General features: G+C 42.0%; 1 protein-coding gene across 5 annotated transcripts in view; it reads left to right on the top strand.

The window, feature by feature from the left end:
* Window positions 1–17,138, top strand: part of CACNB4 (calcium voltage-gated channel auxiliary subunit beta 4) — a 251,357-nt gene that overhangs the window by 226,694 nt on the left and 7,525 nt on the right. For all 5 annotated transcript variants that reach the window (XM_047722363.1, XM_047722365.1, XM_047722366.1 and 2 more), the window contains 3 exons: window positions 73–224; window positions 2,169–2,264; window positions 15,879–16,064. In XM_047722363.1, coding sequence (XP_047578319.1) covers window positions 73–224; window positions 2,169–2,264; window positions 15,879–16,064 — 434 coding nt within the window. The remainder of the gene's footprint in view (window positions 1–72; window positions 225–2,168; window positions 2,265–15,878; window positions 16,065–17,138) is intronic.

The following is a 17,138-nucleotide window of genomic DNA, read 5'->3' as shown; positions in this document are numbered from 1 at the left end:
ACTATGTTTTTAAATGTAAGAATTAATTAATAAAAATAACTATGTCCTGTTACATATTTTTTCTCCTTTTAGCGGAAGTACAAAGTGAAATTGAAAGAATCTTTGAGTTGGCGAGATCTTTGCAACTGGTTGTTCTTGACGCAGACACCATCAATCACCCAGCGCAACTTATAAAGACTTCTTTAGCACCAATTATTGTTCATGTAAAAGTCTCATCTCCAAAGGTAATTAGCTCATTTCTGCCTTACGGATTAGAAGCTCATTTCCTTTGGAATATTGTTTGCTCTGTGCTTTGTTGTTAGTGGGTAAGGAGAATATCTTATTGAGATGCCTTTAATGGGCAGTTTTTAATTCCCACAGTCTGTCCAAGTTCTAGAAATTCTAGGATAGCAAATAAAGAATAGCCACTGGTTTAAAGAAGGTCACTCTCTATTGTGGTTCACCAGACAGGCAGTTATGCAAGAATACAATAGAAATAAAAAATTAAGAAAGGTATGGAAAAGGAAGTATGGCTTTTCAGAGACTTTATGTTATATCTAGGTTAATTTCTTGGGCAATATTGATTCTTGTAGCACCTATATTCTCTCCCTGACTGAGCAAGTACATAGTTCAGGAAAGGTATATACATTTATCATATATAAAGCCAAACATCACTGTATAAAATCTCTTATGGAAAAATTATAGACATTATATATGTGCTCAGGTTGGGTCTCCAGGGAGTAAGGTATTCTGTGATTAAACACAGTGGGATATCTGCCCTGTGTCTTTATGCCACAAAGGTAGATAAAAATAAAAGTGAGACAGCCTCAAATTGGTCTCTTTTGATTAGGCTTTCTTTCTTTCATTTTTAAGAAGTGATGATATTCTAGAAAGTTAATGTGAAATAGATATCCTAGGGAGGTGTTACCTTAATAATTAGTTTATTTTCAGTGCCTCCAAGAGTGCAGTTTAGCGCTATGTGTAATTCAACTTCCAACCAGAGCAGTAGTCGCCTCTCACAGATGGAGAATGTCTAAAGAAGCTGTGTCCTTCCCCAGCCCTCAGCCTTCCATCTTTGCAGGCATTCATTCTGCACGGGATAGACTTGGGAATCCTGACCAAACCAGGACCTTTTGGGAACCATTAGAATGGATTGAATCTGCCTTGACCACCTCGAGGTCTCTTTGGCCCCGCACTGAGGGGGATTCAGATACCCTTCATTGCAGCGGAATAGATTTCAACCTCTTTTGTCCACTGCCCCAGTCACCATGGGGTCATTAAGTGTAGGAACAGGGTCTCCTGTGGACATACACGCTGAGGTGTCATAGAGCCTCACCGACCAGTACTATTTTAGAGGTGAGGGCCCTATTTCAGCTTAAAAAAAAAAAAAAATGGAAGGGAGAGGGAGTATATGGCAAGTGCAGTTATAGCCATGCCCGAATGACACAGGTAATCACTGGTTTATAGGTAGCAATATGCCAGTGCAAATGTTTTGCCTAGATTTCTAATGTGAAATCTTGTTAATGTAAACTGGAACACCTCAATAATTATCAGTGACCAAAAGGACCAGATATATAAATGACTGATATTTATCTGATATTAAGATAGTGATCTAAAATATTATTTCACTGAATTTGGACATAAATGACCTGGTACAGATCAGTTCCTCCACTTTTGCAGGGCTCTAATTTCTCTGGGTAGGGGCACCTGGGTGGCTTAGTCAGTTTAGTGTCTGCCTTCAACTCGGGTCACGACCTCAGGGTCCTGGGATTGAGCCCCAGTGTCAGGCTTCCTGTTCAGTGCAGAGTCTGCTTTTCCCTCGCCCTCTCCCACTCCCCCTGCTGTGCTCTCTCTCTCTCTCTGTCAAATAAATAAATACACTCTTTAAAAAATGTTTAAAAGTAAATAAATAAATAAATAAATAAATAAATAAAATCTCTGGGTAAAATCTAGGGCAGGAACTTGAGATCCCTCCAGGACCCCACACGGAGAGAGAATAGGATGTACATATCAAAGCCTCTGCAAGTGAGAGCCAGTGTAAGTGGGTGATGTCATTACAGAGTTTATATATATCATTTTTCATATTGTATTTCATCTCTATTAATACTCAGGGCTAGCCAGACTATATTAAAAAGCCTTGGTTTATTCATTTTTCTTTTAACTCATTGATTCATGTCTTCTTCTATCAGGTTTTACAGCGGTTGATTAAGTCTAGAGGAAAGTCCCAAAGCAAACACTTAAATGTTCAACTGGTGGCAGCTGATAAACTTGCACAATGTCCCCCAGTAAGTACCATCATTTTTTTGCGTTCGTCATTCTTGCTGGGACAGGAGGGGCTGGCGTGTTTTTTGTTTTCCCATTACCATTGTCGTTTTGTTCTAGAATGATGGTGATGATCTGCTGTCATAAACATAAAGGGTTTTTCGCACACACTGCTGCTGTCCTGTTGGCTACACTCAGGCATCCGGAACTGGGACATCAGTTCTGCCGTGTAAGAAGAACTGAACCTAGTGTCCAGTGTCCCATCGCTTGCCTGCTGCCTGATAACCATGCAAATACTCGGCAGACTACTTAATCCAGTCATGGGGACACGTTTATGAAAAGAGAAAAGCAAATAAAACATACTAATTTGACTTTCCTTTAATTTTTCTGCCAGAAAATTCCAGTAGGCAGAAAAGATGTGACCTTGAAGGTTGAGAATTTATGGGAACTAGAAGAGCCCTACGGTTATAGCAGATGAAGAGGTCAGGGTTAAGTAAGATGAAAAATTATATTATAGCAACGTATGTCCTGGTGCCATTGCCAGAAAGCAGCTACTGAGTGGAAGCCAAGAAAATGGCAGGGATTTGGGTGGGGGGAGGTGCTGACTGTTCTCCCGTGGGTCACCAGTGGCTGATCTGTGTCTACCACTCAGCTGATTTACTACTTCTGTGCCTGTGTTTCTCTAAAGAAAATAACTGTCTTTCCTACTGATTTAATTTACTAAGTTTTTAAATATATACTTGTGTAAGGATCATTTATGCCCTGTGGAAGCATAAAATCTAATTCAGATGTTTAGAGAGACAATACAGCATAGCTGTTAAAAGCATGGACTCTGAAGCCAGATTGCCCATGTTCAGATCCACACTGGTTTTGTAATCTTGAGCAAGTACTTTCCTCACTGGGTTGGTGTAAGGTTTCAATGAGTGAGTATGCAGTAAAGCTCTTAGGACAGGGGTGCCTGGGTGGCTCAGTGGGTTAAAGCCTCTGTCTTCAGCTCAGGTCATGATCCCAGGGTCCTGGGATCAAGGCCCACATTGGGCTCTCTGCTTGGCAGGGAGCCTGCTTCCCCCCCTCTCTCTGCCTATCTCTCTGCCTACTTGTGATCTCTGTCTCTCAAATAAAAAAATAAAATCTTAAAAAAAAAAAAAAAAAAAAAAAAAAGCTCTTAGGACAGAGCCTGGCATGGAATAAGCACCACCTAGGTGTTTCTGTTAAAATTATCAGATATACTTTGCATTCTGCCATAGCTAACCTGTCAGGCTCTGTAAGGATGTGTTCCTGTCTGGTTCACTGTTATATCTCAGTCCTTCATTATGATAGGCTCACAATAAATATTAATTGACTAAGTGAATGAGTGAAAGGCAGTAAGAGTAGGATGCATCCTTTTATTGGATGCTTATTAGGCCAGAAGCGAAGCTAGATGCTTTACATAGCTTATCTCTAATCTTCACTGTTACCTAGTAAGGTAATTATACTTATTTTGTATTATCCCCATTTTGTAGATGAGGCTACTGAAGGGAGAGAGGTGAAATGACTTTCCTAAGGTCACACAGCAAATTAGAACTAGATTAGATTTATCTGGCCCCAAAGCCAGTGTCCTGTCCTCACAGTCCCACCTACCTGTACACATACCTGGTTAGCTGCCCCACAGATAATTTGGATAGGCTGGAGTCTGGAGTGTTATGTTAAGAAGTCTAACTTCACATTGCCTACGAAGTCCACTTACAAAATGGAATGTGTAATTCAAACCCTGTGTGTAAATACAAGAATGTACTACCCAGCCCCTGACTCTACAGTCCTTACCAGCTAATGGAAGTTAGCCCTTACTGAGCAGATACCAAACGCTAGGAGTATGCTATTATTTCCAATTTTTAGAAGAGTCTTATAAAGAGAGTTGTGTCAGTTTGGGTCTTCTGGGAAGGAGACACCTAAATGGAATTAGAAGTGCAACTTATTGGAGGAAATACCTATGAAAGACTAAACACAGAGAAAGAGGACAGAACAGGCTAGTAGAGCCTTCCGACCAGACCAGACTAGTCTCATGAAAGGAATGGAGGAAGGAGGGAGAAATGGATAGCAGGAGCCTCAGACTGATATGTAACTTTTCTTACAAGTTTGTCACATGTTGGACAGAACTGTTCAGGCTCTAGTCCCCATGCTGCGCTCAGGCACTGGCTAGGAGCAGCCTGTGGAGAGGACGGCGTTGGCTTGGGCCAATGCTTCGGTCATTCCAGAAGATGCCACAGTACCCCCATCTCCCCGCACCATGCTATCTGCTAACTGCACTCATGACTGCGGGTTTTCCAGGATATCTGATCATAGACCTCTATGACCACCCTTGTAGATAACATCATCCTTACTTCCTAGAAGGGAAAGCTAAGTCCCTGATTAGGAAAGTTGTTGGAGGTAACAATTAGGAAATGAGCCCCAGATTCAACCCTAGGTCTGTCACACTCCAACAAACCTCCACGCGCTGTGCCCTTCCACCTCTACAGAGCTGGTGAGTCTTTGGCCCCCAACTTGGCTGTGAAGAGACATCTCCAGGACAGAACAAAGTCGTCAAATGGTAATGGGGGTTGTTAAGGAAATTGAGGGAGTTGAAGCCGAGAGTTCCAGTTCGGGCAACCATTGGCCAAGTCCATGTGGTCCTTCAGGATGGATGTTCTGCTGTATCAGACCTCATCTGGGGCAGAGAATCTTGGTAAGGGAGGAGACAGGGAAGTCCCTGCTTTCTGACCTTTGCAAGAGATTCCTTTCTTTTCTGTGTCTGAGGGAAAGGAGGTCTCTCCTCCCTCTTTTCCCCTCTTGTTGCTATTAATGGAACTTCCTATTTGCTTTTGTTATGTCTACAAGCATCCCCACCTTCCTTTGTTTCCTGAGTCAGTTAGCAAAATCTCCTCAACCAATGTAGGCTTTTGGGAAACAAAACCCAGAAAGGGAAAGGGAGAGCTGGCAATTTCCTGCCACAGTGTGCCCCCACCCCTCACCCCCACCCCCCCACTCCCCACTTCCCACCCCCTCCAGACAAGGAAGCCCAGATCCTGCCACCTGCATGAGTGGTAGGAAAGAAAGGGGGGAAAATACAAAAGGAAAAATTCAGATTAATATCTCAAAATTCGTTGGCACATCTGTCTTCACAGATGGAGAGGGATCTACATCGCGCAGGCGGCCTAGTTCTGTGAAGTGCCTGAGGTGGCCACAAGATCTGTGGGAGTTTTGGGTGCGGATCTGGGTGGACTGGAGAGTAGTTAGGCCTGTCTGATTTCATTGGACAGAGTGAGAAGATTCACCCACCAGAGTGGGCTCTATGAGCAATTGTTGGAGTTGTGGGAGGAATCTCCTCTGGTGAAGGCTGAAGACTATGGTATCCGAGACCCTTCTCAACTGTAAGACTGACTCTATCTAGATTTTGGAAGTGATCAGTGTAGAGATGTTGGTAAAATCATGAAGGCTGTGGAGCCCCAGGAAGAGGAAAGTATTAAAATAAAGCAGAAAATATATCAAGTGATATCCTTATTGTTTCAAAATGTCCTAGGTACTTCTAAGGAATGATCCGTGGGCTTGGCTGAGGACATGGCATCCATGTCACTGTATGGTTAAATCAGACAAACTCAAAATATCTGGTCATCTCAGTGTTGTGTGGCTCACCTACAAGTACTAAAATACATTCAGCAAACATTATTTAAGTGTTAGGCCTGGGCTCCTTGGGTGGCTCAGTCGGTTAGGCGTCTGCCTTCAGCCCAGTTATGATCTCAGGATCCTGGGATGGAGCTGCTTGATGGTGTCCCTGCTCAGCAGGGAGCCTGCTTCTCCCTCTCCCTCTGCTCCTCCCCTTTGGGGATTCAAAGGCATGTTCCTGCCTTCAAGGACTGCATAATCTTTTTTTTTTTTTTTTTAAGATTTTATTTATTTATTTGACAGAGAGAGACAGAGAAAGAGGGAACACAGGCAAGGGGAGTGGGAGAGGGAGAAGTAGGCTTCCTGCTGAGCAGGGAGCCTGACATGGGGCTTAATCCCAGGACCCTGGGATCATGACCTGAGCTAAGGCAGAACTTTAATGACTAAGCCACCCAAGCACCCCAGGACTGCATAATCTAAACAGAGTTAAACACAGAGAACCAACTAGTAGTTGTCAGAGGGGAGGTAGTTGAGGGGGCAGATGAAATAGGTGAAGGAGGTTAAGAGGTACAAACTTCCCTTTATAAATAAGTAAGTCACAGGGATGAAAAGTACAGCCTAGGCAATATAGTCAATAATTTGTAAAAAACTTTATCTGGTGACAGATGGTAACTATGCTTTCTGTGAGCATTCTGTAATGTGTATAATCGTTGAATCAGTATGTACAGCCCCTGAAACTGATATAATATTATATGTCAATTATACTTCAGTTTTTCAAAAAAAAGATTATAGTTGGGTAAGTCAACTTTTTTTTTCTTAAATTTTTAAGATTTTATTTATTTATTTGACAGACAGAGATCACAAGTAGGCATAGAGGTGGGTGGGGGGGGGGGCGGGGGAAGGGAGGAAGCAGGTTCCCTGCTGAGCAGAGAGCCGATGTGGGGCTGGATCCCAGGACCCTGGGATCATGACCTGAGCCAAAGGCAGAGGCTTAACCCACTGAGCCACCCAGACACCCGGCTAAGTCAACTCTTAGCAAACAATTTGGTAGATCCTAAATATGCTTACAGATACTACTTTATAAATCTCTTATAGTTTCGAAGAGTGGTTTAGATCAGGGTTTCTCTACTTCAGCACTATTGACATTTTGGGTTGGATAATTCTTTGTTATGGGAGCCTGTTCTATGTACTGTATGATGGTGAGCAACATTCCAGGCCGATGACAACTTTCATATTGGGACAACCAAAAATGTCTCCAGACATTGCCAAATGTCCCCTAGGGGGAAAAAAAAAATCACTCCTGGTTTACTAGTTTAGGTTAATATAGACACAGATTTTGGTAAATAACATTATAAGTCTTAAGTGATATCTTGAGATACATTTTAGGTGAATTAAACTTGTTTCTTTGATCTGTCTATAAGAATGAGTTTATTAACATTTTTTCCCTAATAATTATTAAATTACTTGCGGCCTATTTAAACTGATGCATTTTAGCTGCTGAGAGAGTTGATAATTGAGTAGTTGTGTATATAATGTAACATGTTACCTCTGAAATAGCTGGAACCAAGAAAATATATGTGCCTACTTAAATGCAAATAATACTGTGACATGTCAAGATTTATCCATATGTCAGAAATCTCAAAACAGCCTCATGCACTGGGAAGACAGCCTTGCTCTATTATATCTCAGCAGCAAATTCCTGTTTTATGTAATTGATCAGATAACTTGAAATATTAAACAAGCAGTTGGATAAGTAAGGTTACTTAATATTTAATTTAATATTTTCTAAACACTGTTTACATTATTAAGCATGTTCATTTGATATTGTTTGAATAGCATTTGTAATGTCAAGAAGGAATTTTATACTCTCTGTTGGCACATGTGAAAAAATCCTTGGATTATAAAAACTAATAGTAATCTAAAAATGTGCCTGCATTTGTCCCTGCTTTACTTTAAGACCATAATTACAATTGTCACTGAAAGACTGGTGATCACTGTGTCATTTTAGTTCCTCTAGGAGAATTTACAGCTTGCTTAATTGGCCACTGCATCTCCAATCTGAAAAGTCAGCAGATTATACTGGCAGAGTCACACATTGCTAAGAAATTAAAAGCAGCAGTCTTTAGAAAAGGAAATCTAAAAGAGTACTGAAAAAAGCTAGCTCTCTGTCACCAGAAAAAATGAATCCAAGACCCAGGGATTGTTGAAGCCAAAAAGAACCCTGAAGAGCACCCAGTGTAGTATTTCCTGGAATGTGTTCTTCCCAGTATGGGCTCCATGTGATGCCAGCAGGTGCTATGGGGAGAGAGCTCTGATACCATCGTGTCTGAGAAAACACCATGTAAACACAGATAAACTGGTTTCTCTACTACAGGAGCCTTAATATGCTAATGAGCATTGTGTATCTCCATCAGGATAGTGGACAGTGTTTCCTAGATTTTGTCTACAGAACCATTTTCCACAGAGCATCCTGTGGATTTAGTGTTTCATGGAACACTTCTAGGGAAGGACTGACCCAGTCCAACCACCTCATTTTTCAAATGAGGGAACTGAGACCAAGAGAGGTAAACTGGCTTTCCAAAGAACGTACGCCTTGGCCAAAGTCAGCATAAGATGGTGAATGGCAGCAAACTGGTTATCATATATTCTGGAAAGAGAAGCATGGGTTTCATACGTAAAGCTTCTTTTAAGAGAAGGGTCAGCAGGGGCTCGTGGGTGGCTCAGTGGGTTAACTCGGATCATGATCTCAGGGTCCTGGGATCAAGCCCCGCATCAGGCTCTATGCTCAGCAGGGAGCCTGCTTCCTCCTCTCTCTCTGCCTGCCTCTCTGCCTACTTGTGATCTCTGTCTGTCAAATAAATAAATAAAATCTTTTGGGAAAGAAAAAAAAAAAAAGGAAGGGTCAGCAAACTTTTTCAGTATGGGCCAGAAAGTAAATATTTTAGGTTTTGTGGGTCATGTGGTCTTCACAAGACTAACCAACTCCCCTTTGGTAGCAGGAAAGCAGCCACACAAAATATGTAAGTGAATGGGAGTGTTCCAGTCAAACTTGGTTTATAGGAGCTGGAGGCGGGCCCCATGTTGCCAGCCCACCAAAGTTGCCACCCTTGTTCTAGGACAAAGTTTTGGTTATCTGTGACTGTGCAATAAACTTCCCTCAAACTTAGTGACTCAGGCAATGAGGACTTGGTAGTATTTGGCTGGTAGCTGACATGGTGGCTTAGCAGGGATGACTAGAAGGCTGGGCTTAGCCAGCTCCTCTTTCTCTCCATGTGGTCTCAGGGCCTTTCCATGGCTTCTCTCTGACAGGGATTCAGACTTCTTACACGGCAGCTCCCAGGGCTCCAAGAGCCAAGTATTCCAATCTCCTAGGCTTAGATACTGGCCTTAGATAATGAATGGTACAGCATTCTGCTAGGCAAAGGAGTTCCAAGAACTCCCCAGACTCAAGGAGAGAGGACATAAACCCTCCATCTCAGGGGAGGGAATGTCAGAGAATCTGTGGCCATGTTTCATTTGCCACAGACAGTTGTATTCTGGAAGAAGGAAGACTTTGCTTCCTTGCCAGCTCTGGATTCACAGAAAACAAACAAACAAACAACAACAACAACAACAACAACAACAACAACAACAAAACGGGTGAGATGCAGACAGAAAAGGAGCCAATGAGGCTAGGACCCATTTTTTTTTTTTTTTTAAATATGACCAGCCTAAATTTTTAATTGGAATATCCATCTATACAGTATATTGTGAGATTTCATGTTGCTTCTACCAGGTATTAGTACCCTTTTCCTTTTCAGAGAAATAGAAAATAGTACCTTTTAAGAAGACCAACGTTCGGGGCGCCTGGGTGGCTCAGTGGGTTAAGCCGCTGCCTTCAGCCCAGGTCATGATCTCGGGGTCCTGGGATCGAGTCCCACATCGGGCTCTCTGCTCGGCGGGGAGCCTGCTTCCCCCTCTCTCTCTGCCTGCCTCTCTGTCTACTTGTGATCTCTGTCTGTCAAATAAATAAATAAAATCTTTAAAAAAAAAAAAAAAAAGAAGACCAACGTTCATCAAATCGCCCCAGTACTGTGGTAATAAGAGCCTCATAATACATGGTGAGAAAAGCAGACGGGCAGACAATTGAATATATAAAGGAAATATAATCCCTTAATCCTACTTAGTTACAAGCTGGCTTGTGTTACCATAAAATGACCCTGTGGCTCTTTGTGCTGCGTCATTTTTTTTGAGCTTGCAAAATGACATTGGTCGCTCTCTCTGCAAGAGGGGGATCTCATCTCCTCCCAGAGTCACGCAAATCTCTAACGTTACAGTAACCATAGGCGTTCTCTTCTGTCACCCTTTATTTTGCATTGCTGAATTGACTCAGATTTATTCTAGTAAACATAAGAACTCTGAAGTGAATGATAGTGCCCAGTATCCCGACCGTATTGCTATCACGGTAGTAATTTTCCACTGTTCTTTCCCAGCCGTTTTATGTAAATTATTTAGAACCGTGTGGATTCACCCGTCTATTTAAAGTAACTGTCTCCAGTGGTGCTTTCATTATTCCAGGGCCTCTGGGCGTCCACAGTTTAATTCATAATAGTGCTTTTGAAAAAGAGAGTAATCAGTTTGAGAGGTTTCTCATGAAGCAAGGCTGCATGGGATCTAGTTTCTCTCAATCCAAAGACTACTCTTGTGCGGGGATCTTAGCCACCCAACATGGATAACACTGACTTAGGTCCCCACCAATTTAGCATTCCCACCAGAGCTATGATTTAAAGCATTGGGTTAATTTGAGCTTAACAAAAATACTGGGTGCCACTTCTACAGACAGTAACACTGGGAGATGTTGTAGTTTTTGAAGAAGAAGAATGGCCAGGATGGAGGGGCGTGGTGAGGAAATGTGCGTGGGTTTATGAGGAACCTCACAGATTGTTAAGAGAGAAACTACAAGAGATCAAAGTTACTGATACTCTTTGCTTTCATGTTTTGCCCCCGAAATTAGTGGCAGGAATTCTTTCTGGTTGTCTTTTCCCATTCAGCTTCTTGAAGTTGGAAACTGAGATGAGCTGCTAGAGCCCACAATATTGATAGGCTTTCTTTTATCCCCTGTAAGACCTCCTAAGTCTTTCCAAGATTCTTTTAATTTAGCATCTAATTTCCCATCACTAGTTGACCAGTGAGTTAAGTAATCAGGACTTCAAAAGCCTTGATAATATCAAGAATGCACTTGTGATATGAAAGAAACATCAGTTGGTTATTTTATAATTGGCATTACATATGTGCCATTCAGCCATTTTATTTTCCAGAATCATATCTGCTAGTCACTTTTTTTTAATGGTAACAGATTCAGGATCTCTGTATTCTAGGAGCAAAGAAATAAAAAGTGTACTTACCCCTATTATTTCTTTTTTTCTCTTAGAAATAGGAAATAGGCACCACCTAAGGTTTTATCTATGCACAATAAATAAATGTAAAGTGTTGCACATCCCATGGGAGAGTTTATATGTATTTAATCTCTTGCCTAGCAAGTCTTCTGTAATGCACCAACTTTAAAAAAAAAAAGTTAAAATTAAATTGCAAAATTAATTTCTAAGTTTTATGAACTTTTTATTAGGAAATATTCAATGGCAATATCCTAGATAAAACATATTACAAATTATATGTTAGGTTTCATGAGACCCTCCCCTCTATGCTAGAAAGGATGGATTTCATAGTCATAAAGAAAGACTTGTGTCCACTTTGTCTCAGCATCTCCCCCACAAAGGAAGGTAAAAGAAACAGAACCTACTCCAATTCTTGATGTAGGAACTGAGAAGTGCTTTATCTTCTGTAAAAACTAGGGTGACCAGCTGTCCCGCTTCCCCTCAGATTGTCCAGATTCAGACACTGATAGTCCCAAGCACCCAAAAACACTCAGTCCCAGGCAGATCAGGATAGTTGCCTTGATTCAGGTACCTTCCCTGGGAAACTTTGTGTGGCTCTGTGAATGGACAACCGGACAGATCTTAATGTTAAGTACTTAAGATTTTCTTAAAAGATATGTCAGATCTTCCTTTCCACTGAATTCAGCATCAGTCTTTGCTTTTCCTGGTTCCTGTCATCTCGTTCTCTGAACCACTGGGTGAGCTGGAGGCCTGGTTTTCACTCTTCTTACATTTATAATGCTTTAGTATTTCATTTCCCCCAAAAAGCTTATGCAGAAAAGGCACCTGCTGTCCCTGGTTTTCCAAGAGTTTGTTTTGACTCCTCTGCTCATGGTGTATTTACTTCAGCAGCCGCATTCTTTCCGCCCACCTCAGCTAAAGGAAAGATCCCATCACAGTATGCCAGAGGCGTCTGCTGTGGAAGAACTTGGCAAACACCTATCTCAGGCATTCACCAAGGGCATGGTATCATTGAGTGGGTCCCTCTTCACTGCCTGTGACCGTCCCCTTACCCACACCCTCTGTTACTGATTAAATAGCTATCTGAATCCATATCCCATGCTGGAAGTCTCACGTGTGGCACAGTAAGGAACTAATTAGACTTAGACTTGAACCTTTAAATTTTTGAAAACTCGGCAAAGCTTATTTGCATAACTCATGGGGCTGCTTCTCTTTGAATTTCATGTATCATTTCTTAAAAAAATGTATGCCCTCATACTCACATTCTAACACTCTGGTCTTATCAGCTGTGTTATTTCCTAAACAGTTGAAAAGAAAAATTGTCACAGATATACAGGCTGTGAAATTCTTCTTCATTGAAAATAAGACGCATATGTCAGTATTCATTCAGAAGCTGAAATTTGCTTTGCTTGGTGCTTTTGAAAGTGTAAAAGCAGTTTCAAATCATCTTCATCATATAGCTGTCTTTTTAGCAGGTGCAAAAATACCATTTCCTAGAAATGATTGAGGCTTGAGCAAACAGCCATGTGCTGATAGATACAAATTCTGTCCATTGGCAAAGAGGAGTACTTTATTAAAATGACTCGTAATAAAGTGTATGTTTAATTTTATCTGCAGTGTGACAGTGTAACATGTGGAACAGTGAAGTGGATAGAAACCTTATTCAAATGATACCCTTTAGTGGGGGCTGCTGACCTGGTTTTTTTTCTTTCCGGGCTTAGTTGTCCTGACTCCCATAGTCTGGACCCTCAGTCCAGGGGTCCTCAGAAGGTTCTTTCACTTGGGACTTTATGAAAGCAAAAAAAATGAGTTTTTGAGACCCCACGTCTTTGAGAACCCACCTTATAGAATGAGACCTATGTAAGTAAAGTAGACAGTAATGTAAATGAAATGATGTAAACCACAGACTCCAAATCACACACAGTTTAGAATTTGTGGACAGTTTTAGTGTGCAGTGGCTGAGAGTAGACGTTTGTTCCTGGGCTGCCCAGTGTCATCTTTCTTCCTGGGTCATCTTTCTGAGTCTGCGTGCACTCTTTGGGGGTGGGGGTGGGGGTGGGTGGGCTGTTCTCCTCCCACTCAAGTTGCAGTGCTGTCCGAGAATGCAAGTTCGTATCAGAGCGTTAGGGAAAGTTCTCAGACTTGACATTTGTACCTACTGATGGGTTACATTAATGGGAAGGGGGCTTTTAATAGTCAGAGGCAGAAATTCCCTTGAGTTACTTTCGTGGAACAGGGGATTTATGGTAAGGATATATGTTGACTGACACTAGGAACCAGCTGTTTTCCCATTCTCTCGTGGGCCACATGGTCTTTTTCTCCTGTTGATTCTTCTCTTTATCTGTTTTCTTCTCTTCCCTCTACAGATAGAATTCTCTGACTTACTTATCATTTCCCCTCCCTCATAGTTCAACTCTCACCTGTGTCTATGGGCCTCGTTCTAAATTCCGAGCTTAAAGCTGCAGCTCTGAACATCGCTGGCTCAGTCTCTCTATTTTCTGAATGAAAGTCCCAGTATGACTTGGAGTATTATGGATTTTAATACTTGTGTCTCCCACTAGAAGAGGAGAGTTTCTTGAGCATAGGGATGATATATGTATCCTTTGCCACTGAGTGCTTACAATGCCTAGCACAAAATAGGTACTGAGTAAATATGTTATGAATAAATAAAATATGCAAAGAACTATCTGAAATTGACTAATAAGAGGAAAGGTTTCTTTTTTTGAGGGTGAAGGGCCAGAGGAAGAGAAAGAATCTTTTTTTTTTTTCCTTAAGATTTTTATTTATTTGAGAGAGAGTGAGGAAAGAGAAAGAGCATGAGATGGGGGAGGGTCAGAGGGAGAAGCAGACTCCCTCCTAAACAAGAGAGCCCAATGTGGGACTTGATTCTAGGACTCCAGGATCATGACCTGAGCCGAAGCCAGTTGCTTAACCAACTGAGTCACCCCGGTGCCCGAGAGAGAGAATCTTAAGCAGATTCCATGCCCGGTGCAGAGCCCGACATAGGGTTCATTCTCATGACCCAGTGATCATGACCTGAGCTGAAATCAGGAGTCATTTATTTGCTCAGCTGACAGAGCCACCCAGGCACCTGGGGAAAGGTTTCTACATGAGCTGAATTGGCTGAGTCCTCTCAAACGCTAGTCGGTTTGGACTGAAGTCACCTAAATTCTTTGCCTAATTACTAAACATTTGCCACTGTTAAATATTTCTCCCTGACTTTCAAACTGCTCTGCAAATTAAGGTCAAAATGTTCAGTAGGGATCAATGTGATGAAAACATTCAAATAGTAAATGTTGGGAAAGAGATCATTGCCATGGTGACTTCTGCTTGAGGGAAGCCTCGCACCAACCAGAGTGAGTCAGCTAACCTATCACCAACTCATAGTTGTCCAGTTGCCACGAACCTACAGTCCAGCCACAGTATCTGTGCTGATGGCAGTAACCCTGTATTTGATTCATTAGTGGAAGGTTCTTATTTTGGCAAAATGAGCTTGTAAAAGTACGTAGATAGTGGCAGAGGTGGTACGAGAGGGAAGGTGTGAATCCAGCTGTTGGAAGCTGGAAGTGTGTTTTCCCTAAGCTATGGGATGGCTTTTCTCCTTTCGAGGGGCCACAGTTTTCTGACTGTCCATCCTGTGTGTGTTCCCAGCCACACTGCTGTGATGCTGAAGTGCCATTTTGCTGCCTTGTGGGGGAAAACACTTCCTGATTAGAGGCTAGATGTTGGACAAAGCCCTTACTGACAGAAACACAGATACCAGACACTCCTTCCTCCACACGATTAAATACTTGTGGGCCTTGTTCTTTTTTAATTGTTTCACACAGCGATCTTTTGGTAGCAGAAATCACCCTAATGTGGTTTTCTGGCATTAATCCTAAACCTTCTTTCCATATTGTTTTTATCATGAGATAGAAAACATTTTCACAGGCATTCTGAAAATTTATCTTAGTCAATGTTATTCCCTTCAGTGTAGTTACTTTGGAAGATGAAATGTTTATTCCAATGATATGGTCATTGCCGAGAATGTTTTAGAACTCCTCTTTCAATGCCATTAACTTGCTTCTCTTGTATTCTCAAGTAAGTGTCATTGAACTCCTTAGGGATCTATGGATAGATATGAATGTGTTTTTGCTATATTCTACATATGATGCTGATACAGTCATCTCATCTTTTACTTCTAAACAGTGAAAGATCTGGACATTTAATGAGCACTTCTGTTTTCGTGTCAATGTCCACATTTGCACTTGGTTAACTGTGGAGCACCTCACTTGACTTTAATTTTAGAAACTGCCAGTCCAGCCTCTCAAAAGTGATATTTGCTCTTAGATGTTAGAAATGCTATTATCTGGGGGTGCCTAGGTGGCTCAGTCATTGGTCATCTGCCTGCAGCTCAGGTCATGATCCCAGAGTCCTGGGATCGAGCCCCACGTCTGGCTCACTGCTCTGTGGGAAGCCTGGTTCTTCCTCTCCCACTCTCCCTGCTTGTGTTCCCTCTCTCGCTGTATCACTCTCTGTCAAATAAATAAATAAAATCTTAAAAAAAAAAAAGAAATGCTATTATCTACATTTAGTGGATTTTAGGTTTCATTGCCTAAAACCTGAAGCATAAGTAGAATGGATTTTTTTTCTTATCATCTGCAGGAGATGTTTGATGTTATACTGGATGAAAATCAGTTGGAGGACGCGTGTGAACATCTGGGAGAGTACCTTGAAGCTTATTGGCGTGCTACCCACACTACCAGTAGCACCCCCATGACCCCTCTGCTTGGAAGGAATTTGGGCTCAACTGCGCTCTCACCATATCCCACAGCAATTTCCGGGTTACAGGTATTGTCACTTTCTACCCATGTTTTTTATAGCCTTAGGTTGAAGATTCTACAGGGAACCTGATTGGGATGAAGACTGGATAATCGTTAATGTGAAGAGGGAAACATGGGTGGGCATTATATATATATATATAAAAATCTAAAATTTTACCTCACCATGGTCTACCCTAGGCCGAGTTACCCACAGTGGCCCTTTCCATAGAACTTTGCTCTCTGTTAATGTACATTAACTTTTACTCAGACAAATTAATCCCTCCTGTGTCTAAACTCTGCCAGGACACTCACTCCTACACAGTGCAACTGTCCATTACTTCTCCAGGTCACTTCTTAAAGATTATACATTGGTGGCAGGGTAAGGCACCATGGCAAGCTAAGTCAAGTGTTTTGGAACAGATGGGCCTTTTGACTGCCCTTAATTAGTCCTGCCCTCCCAGACTGCCAGGCCTGTCCCCTAGCTTGCTCAGTACAGAACGTGGACACGAGCAGAGCCACTCTGTTCAGAAACGGTGACAGATCCCTGAGTTTTCTTGGGGGTATGTGGGCGTCCATCTTGGCCAGTGGCGATGGCAGGTGTCCTTTAAGGAAAGTTGGGGATAAGTGCAGGAGAAGGAGGTTTTTTCTTCTGCTCTTCTAGTGCTGCACTCAGGGCTGGGCGTGAGGAGCTAGAGACAGTATGACACAAAGGGACTTTTGCCTTCCTACATCATTTGCTATTTATCATTTATCAAGCACCTGCGGGAATGTAGCCTAACCCATAGCTGGCTAAGGAACTTATAGTCTGTTGAGCCGTCTTGTATCGTGACTAGTTTTATATTCATGGGCTATAATAATCATAACTGGAGATCACATAGACTTAACTCTGAGAGAAAGGGCACTTTCTAAAATGCTATTCTAAACCATATTACTTTGCTGCAAAATTTCATCTTTGTAAGCAAAAACCTGCCCTACAAATGAATAGGTTTTGAGGCTGGAAATGAACAGGGGAAATGTGCTCGTGTAATATGTGTAATACGTGGGACTGTCTCCTGCATGGTTTCACTGCCTCTGTGCTAATCCAAGTGTAGACATCTCCACT

The sequence above is a fragment of the Lutra lutra genome, chromosome 3 (genome assembly GCF_902655055.1).
Source record: "Lutra lutra chromosome 3, mLutLut1.2, whole genome shotgun sequence".
NCBI lineage: Eukaryota > Metazoa > Chordata > Mammalia > Carnivora > Mustelidae > Lutra > Lutra lutra.
Note: the sequence above shows the minus strand (reverse complement) of the source record. Positions and strands in the feature narration are given on the sequence as shown.